This window comes from Echinococcus granulosus (genome assembly GCF_000524195.1).
Source record: "Echinococcus granulosus chromosome Unknown EG_S00171, whole genome shotgun sequence".
Taxonomy (NCBI): Eukaryota; Metazoa; Platyhelminthes; class Cestoda; order Cyclophyllidea; family Taeniidae; genus Echinococcus; species Echinococcus granulosus.
Window position 1 is genome coordinate 84,626 of NW_020170551.1, and position 9,331 is coordinate 93,956.

The window sequence follows — 9,331 nt, forward strand, 5'->3', positions numbered from 1 at the left end:
TGAAAGAAACATCTGACGAATGTGGCATAGCTGTCCGCAATGATTCATCTCCACGTGAGAAACGCATACGCGTCCAGACACAGATGGATGGATGGATATGTGGATGGATGAAAATTACATGGGTACGGAATGGATGGTTGGATGGATACAGGATAAATGGAAAGATGGATGAACAAGTGGATAGGGTGTCTTCTTTGAATTCAAGATTACAGATACTAGACTATTTTTGCAGGCGGATATCTCATCCCCATGTAATTACGTCGCCAAAATCGTAAAGTCTACTCCCAATTCTCATCGCGTGAATGCGTCTTCCTGTCGCGTTGACTTCTGAGGACCGATTGTACCTAAATGACTGGTAAATATGTGGTATGGATTGATCAGTAGATCGGTGAGTCCAAAGGTTGTCAGGCTCTATTTACCAATCCTCCGCTTAGCACAGCCGACGACTCACAGTACAGGGAGTCAGATGTAACCCACACACAGAGAGCAACTAACATAAACACCGACATTCGCAAGCTAAAGCCTAAGTTAAAATGTCAATGGAAGATCACTTTTGTGCTGCTCTCTGCCTCCTTCCCATTGCAGGTGGGGAACGCTTTTTTGATACATTTCATCCTCTTTCCTCTTCTCAATTTTATACTCAAAATGCCTATTAGGTTAAGGTGTAAACATACCTTCTCCTCTTGTTATTTAATGCTCTCATGAATGTATTTTATGTGTACTGCCTGTTTCAATCCTTTTTATTACCCTTGTTTCAATCATGTGATTGTCCAAACTGCTACTGAAATATAGTCGGCGTACCCATGTATGGCGGAAAGTCTAGCTGTTTTGGCATCAAAACCTCCTAGAGCCTCATAAAATAAATTGACACTTTGCGCAAAATTTTGCAACAGCATGGTTTGTTAACTGTGATTTTTATATTTATTTTGTCTTTTTTGTTGTTTACTACCTCATTTATGGCGAGTAATCGGATTACCGTGACAATCCACTTTCTAGATACTTTGTCATAAGTGTTGGAGATTTGTGATTCCACGACTGGAAATTTCTTTATTCTTGGAGACAAATAAGACCATAAGTAAATTTTTAATCAAACAATAGTTATTTGCTAAAGAAATTGTCAGCTTTTAACTTAAAAATTTCTGTATTGACATGACGCTTCCTCAGCCAATTAGACGATGTCGGCACCGCCATTCACTGCTGGGCGAAGGAGTTATCCACGTATATTAAAAGTGTATTTAACACTTAAAAGTCACGAAATCTTCTTCTTTGCCATTAGAGGACAAAAAATGGTGTAAACTGACGCCCAGAAGCGCAGTTGTACCACTCTTTTTGATATGTAATTTGTCAAGAAGCCAATCTCGTTTGTTGAAGTGGATTCCTTCCACAGACTCACAAAAGGCCCATCTGAAATGCTAACATAACTCTCTCTAATCGCAAGGGAGGACAAAGCATTCAAATCACAAAATATGGGTGCGGAATTTTGTTGGAGAAAGTACGGTAGAGATTTTATCCATGGTACAAGACCACGAGAGAAAAGGCCACGGAAATACTGCGTGCATATGTGTAATTTACGTAAGAAAGTGCCTTTTCTCTTTAAGTAGGCGTATTATTTCTAGAAGAGTGTAATTGGCTGTGTAAGTTCCTCCTCCTTCTCCTCCTCCTCCTCCTCCTCATCCTCCTCCTCCTCCCAGTGGTGGAATTAGGTCGTATTAGCAGCAAGTGGGTGGTTATTTTATCTCATAATGCACCACCAAAGGATGAAAAGTCAAAGGCTCCCGCCAGAGACAGCCCTTGGGAGCTAACATGAACTGTGCGCTGTGTAAGAGTGGCGCGACTCTGTGGGTGACGCCTAACGCCTGGTGTCCAATCAGGCGGCTTGTGTAGAGGTCACGGTTGCGCCTACATTCGTCTAAGCGGCGTGAGTCACCTTTAGTTTAGAACGTCGCGACTCTCTGCCAAGACTGAGGCCACGGCTAACCTGCACACGTAGTCTTGTTCTCCTGTCTGCACGGTATGGTGACGTTATAATCGCCACATCCCCCTCTAGTAGATGCATTAAGTGTAAGTATTATAATAACTTTTGGTACACTTTAAATTGCTTTACTAATTTGTGGTAATCGGTGAACATTCGTGAAGTTAGAGAAAATTATGAATGTATTTTACATCCTTAATTGGGTAGGTATTTAATAATGACTCGCTTCATTTGCGTATCTCTTAGTCCCCGCGCTTAAATAACACAATCTAACTGCAGTCGAAACAATTTTGTAGTGTATTTTAATAATTTTAAAAGAAAACTTTATTTTTTGTTAAGGTGCGTAAAGTACAAGAAACCGATGTAGTTCGTTCTTTTATGCTACTTAGTTAAATTAAGTAGATGAAACAACTAGTTCTAAGCCCATGCTTACGGTGTATTTCGCAGGCGCAGAGACAACCTTAGTTGTTTAATTCACTTCTTTCCGTTCGTTTTGGCAAATAAGCTAAATGAAAAAGTGTCATTAATATTTATCGCTACAGTTTTATTAGATAATTTTAGATTTCTCTGAAGTTTGCTTTTTACGGCTTTTATAGGTCTTCGGTTTTTTTGTTTCATAGAATCCTACTCCCATATTTCTCCTTAAGGCTGCGCCTAATTTGGCAAAATCTCTTCTCTTTCTTGGTGTATCCATTAAATCACCAAAATGCGATGCCCAATGCGATTCCTTTAATATCGCGCATTTCAGCGTTGAAAATTCCTCTCATAGGATTAATCTTAATTATTAAATAGGTCTATTATCAGCAGAATCATTTAAGCAACTATTGTTTTTCTTTCATCTCTGCCTACTCATCTTCTCCTTAGCTATAGCCGTTCCGTTACCAAATACGGCAGAAAGCGTTGCATCTCCTCTCAACTTTATCTCCACGGCGATGCCAGTGAACGCCACGGAGAAAAGCAATGAAACCGATTTTCCTACAAACTTTACCCTTACCACATCACAAACATTGAATGAGACTGCCGTTAGTACAACGGAGTTTCCGGAGATCATCGTTTTTGTCAACGAGTTAAATCCGTCTGAACCACCAAGCTTGAATGCCAGTTCCTCGGCCAAAGATTTTAACGAGAAGTTCAAAAAGGCGGAAGAAGTTGGAGCCATAGCTGGTGGTGTAATGGCTGTCATTGTGTGTGCCATTGTTCTAGCTATCTTCTTTCTTTATCGAAAGTACCACAGAGAGTCAGTTAACTTTTGAAGATGCAAATGAACTTTCCTTCTCTTATCTACTCATCCTTGCCAGATGAAGTGGGGACGAATTCCTATGAAATCACTTCTTCTCTCCCTAAATACACATTACGCTTCGGCATTACCTATGTCTGGAAATAAATCAGATTTATATAATTTTTCGGTGAATTACTTGGCACCTTTGACTCCGGTATCAACCAAACACGGTTGACAGAATTACTAGTGGACTTGAAATATTTGAAAGGATATGTATGCGACTATTTGATGTTTTAAACCATGAGCCGCTCCTAAAGGCAGCGTAAGAAGAAACGATTTGAAGGCAGTTGTTTTTCGATTTAAGGAGCAGCTGAAAAACTACGATAATAAGGGAAATGGATGAAACTAGAATTTAATGTCCAGAAGGGTGAAAAGACTCACTCACCAACGTTGGAATGTCAATGTGCCACAAAGCTTCCGTCATGTCTCTGTTGGCGTACTCAGCCCCGCATTCTCAACACTCATTCTTCTGTGTTGGCCATCACGGAAGCAGTCGAATGAGTCGAAGCCTGCAGCAAAACAGGGTGGCGGAGGTGGGGGAAAAACCCGAAAAAACGTTTCAATTTACTGTAGGCTTTTTCTGCCTTCCCTTCACCTCATGCTAATAAATCCTCGATCCAATTCCAAAAAAGCGTCCAAGGGTTGTTTTTTTTTTGTCAACTACAAAGTGGCGACTTTTTGCTCATAATGTGCCTGATTCTCGCGAATGCTCAACTTTTCTTGTACTCTCATTCCCCAATCTCCACACTTTTTTTATTACGCCACCTCAGTGAATCGCTGCATTAGTAATTCATGCAAATGAATGACTAAGCCTCCGTATGCATCTGGCAGACCTCTGCGAGCACTTTGATTTATTTCCAAAAAAGATCAAAATCTTGAGGATTCGTATCGTCTCTCTGGTTTCTTGCATAATACTTAAAACTTATTACGCCGACCAACAAAAAGACCATAAAATAAAATGTGTATTTAGGTCATAGTAAACTTCTCCGCACTTTAAAAGTCCACATTTTCATTATTATTTGACTAATGCATAATTCGTTTATTTTTTCCCGAATTTCCCATGTGTGACACTGATACTCAATAGCTCACTGTCATGTTGAGATCTTAATGCTGTGTATCCGTTACTCGGTGCTAGAAATTCGTTTGGATTAAAAATAAAGGAATGTTCTGGCATAATTTTAGGGAGAAAAGTTATCCAAGTCTTAGCACTTGATTTAACCGCCACTTGACCACAGTGAACCCCTGACTTGTGTTCCAGGAGCGATCATAGGTCAACGCCAAATGACGCTGAAAAAATTGAAAAGTAAGGGGATGTAGGGATGTTGTAAACAACTTTTCAGTTTGTAACATTCATCAGAAAATGTAAAAGTATAATCAGATGGTTTATAGTCAGTTGGTTTTTGAAATCCAACTCATTATAAGCATTCCAATGGAGTGCGCAACTTTTCAAGGTTGGATTCAACTTGAGAACGCTGGCAATCACCTCATAGCTCTGTAGCCTTCAGTGCCAAAGGCAAAATAATGGCGCCCTTTTAAGTGCCATGGTGGAGACCGAGGGTAGGAGCAAAACACTCCAGGTTATTCAATGTAGGAATGTTTGCACAGCGGCATAGTTATATGCAGAAGAAGGTGACAAAAGATGTGAGGGATAAAGGTTCCCGACATACCTCTGGCTTCCTAAGTGTCAGTAAAAGGTCTTCATGCAAAATCTTTAAAATTTGCCTTTTTGGTTCCACCCTTTTGGGTGTTCAAATAAGAAACGTCTTTAAATTATATTTAAGGCGATTTTGTGAGGTACTTGAAGGCAAGTTTCGTGTAAGTGTCTACCAAATGATCAAAAACGTCCATCCCATCTTGATTTACTCTGTGAATATGTAAATGACCGCAGAGGCTGTAATAAGGCACACCATCATGGAAGAGTGGTGGAGCATTAATGCATGGAGGATCGGTAAAACTGCAGATATGACCTTCTACCCCTTCCTAAAGGATGGAAGTACAAATCACGAGGGTTAAAGAGGTCACATCGAGTTTAAATAACTAAGGATTTTTAGCTTAAGGGCATTCAAATATGTGTTCCATGATATGGCATCTGCAAGTGCTTTACCCCAAAATATCTAAGAATGGGCTCCGTTTTTTTTAAAAAAAAACTTTGATTAATTAAACACATACAATGGGAATTCTATCTACCTTTCAAGAATTAGAAGTAGAGTCAGTGTAGCCAAATTTGAAAGCTCTGTTCCATTTCCCCCTTTTTAAAGGTTAATCAGGAATTGGGGACGGGATACACTTTAATTAGGTAGAGTGGATCTTTACTATTATTCTCTGTAAAACCTTCAGTAAAAATATTAATTAATTAAGAGGCTTTTACAGGTAAACAGAAAAAAACGCTGATGGTGGAGGGGAGAAATTAACCCTACCCATAAACTAGGTCCCTTGCACTGACGTCTCAAAGAAGGCATACATCTTAAGAGATCGGTTGAATAGCAACAGAAAAAAGACACGAAAGAAAGACCTCTTCTGTGGATCTGTAAAACTAAAATGACTTAAAACTGATGATCTGTGAAAATTAAGGCTAATTTTGGTTACCTAACTCATTTACCACGGTCGTCACGCATATTTGACGTCAAGAACTTCTTATCTAGACTCGTGTGTCACACCTACATGACAACTTTACTCAAAAGGAAGTTGGTCATATTGAGGAGACAAAACAAAATTAAGGATAAATAGGCGCCTTTGCCGGAACAATAGTTTACATCTCGGCGGCTGTTTGGTTCACTCTCCTTTCTAATGCCAATCGTGAGCGCGACAACCGAGTGTCAAGTTGTGCATTAAAAAAGAACTTGACACCATGACAGTACACTTCTTATAGATAGCTGAGGGTTATTTAAACTGCTGTCAAGAGTAAAGAGAAATTGGAGAAACGGTGGAAATTTAAGGGACTACTTTGACTCTTGGACTGCGCTTTCTGAGGAGGGGTTACTAAGTGGGATATGTCAACCTTCAAAAAATGGTTCCGTATTGAGCAGTATCTTGCAAGTAAATAGTGACAATGCAGAGTACATGACAAGAAACCCGCCATCAAATTTCCTTTACTGTCTTGCGGTAAGAGTGGCGGTGGATGATCCATGAATGCATATTTTTAACATTTGACCAGCACGAATACCCTATCCAAAGGAATTTGGAATAACTTTAATACCTAGGAATAAATTAATTAGTAAACAATAAAATAAGTGAAAAAAATTTATGCAGAATTGTAAATTAAGTAGAGGACATCTTAATCATCAATCATTTGTGTCATTCCTTGGCAAGGGACAGCACTTTTGTTGTAAATCCTCATTCGGTAATTCGGCCCTGGAAGCAAGTAACCTCAGCCAAGTTACCCTCTTTCCTGTCTCACTCTTTTTTCCTCACTCTCATCTGTATCTCTCATGGAATAACGTGGTTGTCAAAGTACCGTTTAGGAAAGCTAAAGAGGCTCAAAGGCATACGGAGAATGATGGGGATGCGGCGGTACCTTTCCACTCCTTCCTCTCCAACCCGTCCTAGCTAGACGCAAATTTCTCACCAACGAATTTTTTTAACAAGAAAAGTTTCGTGGACACCCTCGAGTCTCATTAAATTGTATCAAACGAACAGAAGTGATTATATGACCTCCAATAAGTGTAAGATCTCCGTCGAACAAGTCTGTTAGCAGGCCATTACACGTAACCATGGAGAAGGCGTAGTGTTTTATAAGTAAAATGGTGCATGTCTTTGAAAACTGGATGGTATGGAGATGAAGAATGATATGATAGTTTGGTTAAAGAACATTAAAATAAAGCGCAAATACCATTCCCCATCAGAGATAGTCGGTCATTCGGAAAAGCCTAAGCGCGGGATGATCTTTCGTGAATTGTGGCAAGAAGTAATCAACATCAGTTTGATTCTCTTTGAAAACTTCTGTTGACCACCTGTATTTAATACATCGGGAATATTCTGCACCCTTTTTCCTTGTTTTAAATCCAAACAAAAGTTTGATGCTGAGATCAAACAAGAGAACTGGGTGTCACATATACGTGACGCTGGGGTCGAATGTGTTACTGTGCTCTACCAGTCAAATAGTATCCAAAATTTTAATTAAAACATTCTGAGAATCTTGAAAAAGTGTTGATCCCCTCTTAAAATTCAAAAGAATAAATCATAAATACCTTTTGAATGAGTTAGAATGGCTCCATCCGAGACTATGCAAAGTAAGGTTCATAACTGACCCAGCCTCTTTGATGTCCGGATACTAGAAGTGATGCACACTTGTGCCCAAACTATGCAGACATCTACACGTCAGGTTGACAAGCCCTCCGCTGCCCACCACTGGCGTTACCTCGTAAGTAGCCCTGAAAACGATAGGTTTAGACAATTTGGCTTCATAAATACTCGAGGGCTTTCACTATAAGCACACAAAATTGGAGCTAAAAAGGGAAAAAGTGCGTTTTGTCAGCTTTCTGGTTTCACTTTACAAAGAGAGCATTTACTGCAATCCAGAAACTACAATCGTAAACACCCCCATCAACAACCAATGCAGTTGTTTTCTTGCTGACCTTGCAACTTTTCCAATAGCTCAAAGTGATTTTTTCATGTTTTCGTACCTGTGAGAGTATTTTTCTATCTGGCCAATCCAAAAAATGAGAAGTTGGTGCATGACCTTTGCATACAAATGAGACGCGTCAGCCAAGCACTCAGGCATCTCACACTCCGCCAGTTAAGGGGAGGCAGAAGTCGGCTTGTCTCTCTCTCGCCTTACGGTTGACAGTGGTAAGTTAAGTGTCTCCATCTCCTGAAGGCCTCCTGTTCATATTTCCATCACTTTTCTACTAACTAAGTTTAATTTTTTGTTAAAAACAAGCTCAAATCCCTAGGTGACTGATGCCTGGTGTTTTTAACTGCCCCCTTCTGCCGATGGTACTCGTAGCTGCCAAATTGTCACTTGACTCTAGTCTACGCATTTCAACTTGATTCACCTTTTCGGTGCAGTAAATGTACTTCATCGCAGTATACATCAATTCCTTCATGCATAATATTACATGAGTTGAAATAAGTATTTGCCAAAGTTGTAATTTATAGTTGTCGGCCAATCACCCACATCTCTATTCATTCCTCCCCCCTCTCTCTAAAATTCTACAGCTAAAGAAATTAGAAAACCTTTACACTTTCGACGTTGTTGCTCTTGAAGTATACAGTGCTTTGAGTTGTAAAATCTCTGCATGAGCCTAATCAAATGATTTGTGCATTCCCATTATCTCTATGTAGGGTATGCTTTCACCGAGAGTAATTGTGGGAGTTTAGCAATAAATTAAGCCTCCAAACAAATTAAATGCCAAAAAAAGTAAGAATGAACTTTAAATTGTAGAAGTTTTACTCCTAAATGCGACGATAAACCCGTTTAGCGCATACACACACATGCAAACAGGCAGTGACTCAACAAGGTGCTCAAATGACCATTCAAGATCAGTCTGTAGTCTATGCTAGACCAATGACGGTGTGTGTGAAAGGATCGTTTATCTTGTCACTGCTGCCTTTTCTTTGTCACTTGTTTTTTACTAAAACCGAAAAGTCCTTAAATCAGTGGTCTAGCTGAACGTGAAGGTCGCCCCCTGATTAGCTAGAAATGACACGTCTCTATGCGTGGGATTTGGGCCTGTCAAACAGGGTCCAATGGAAAATGATTAAAACACTTTATTTTTCGAAATTTTTAGCTCCCACCTATCCACCTGTCTTAGGTGTTTTAATGCTATTTGGCATGTTTTCTATCCGACTAAAGCCTCAAAATGATACCCGTCAAAGGAGGTGAAAAAGGAGTCGAAAATTTTATACTGTCATATGACTTCTTTCCCACAGTTCGGCGTGAAACAGACTTCCTTAAACGAGTCGAAATTTTGGGTATTCACCACTTAACGCAGTGATAGAAATAAGCAGGCTTAGCCACTAGTGAGGCTCGATGCGTGTGCGTTCTGGTAGGCCCCTAGTTAAGCATAAGACACCATGTCCTGCGGCAGTGCTTTCGTTTTCCAACAAACATTCTTTCTTGGCTCTTTCTACATTTGCAT

The 9,331-nt window shown here is 39.8% G+C and overlaps 1 protein-coding gene across 1 annotated transcript; it reads left to right on the top strand. All coding sequences in view use genetic code 11, as the record gives it.

Annotated features, from left to right (window-relative positions):
- Positions 1 to 2,904: 2,904 nt before the first annotated feature.
- Positions 2,905 to 3,752, top strand: EGR_09855 (hypothetical protein; the record flags this gene model as incomplete). Its single annotated transcript, XM_024499104.1, has 2 exons — positions 2,905 to 3,156; positions 3,615 to 3,752. The coding sequence occupies 2 exons, from the start codon at positions 2,905 to 2,907 to the stop codon at positions 3,750 to 3,752; spliced, it is 390 nt and encodes a 129-aa protein (XP_024346486.1).
- Positions 3,753 to 9,331: the final 5,579 nt, after the last annotated feature.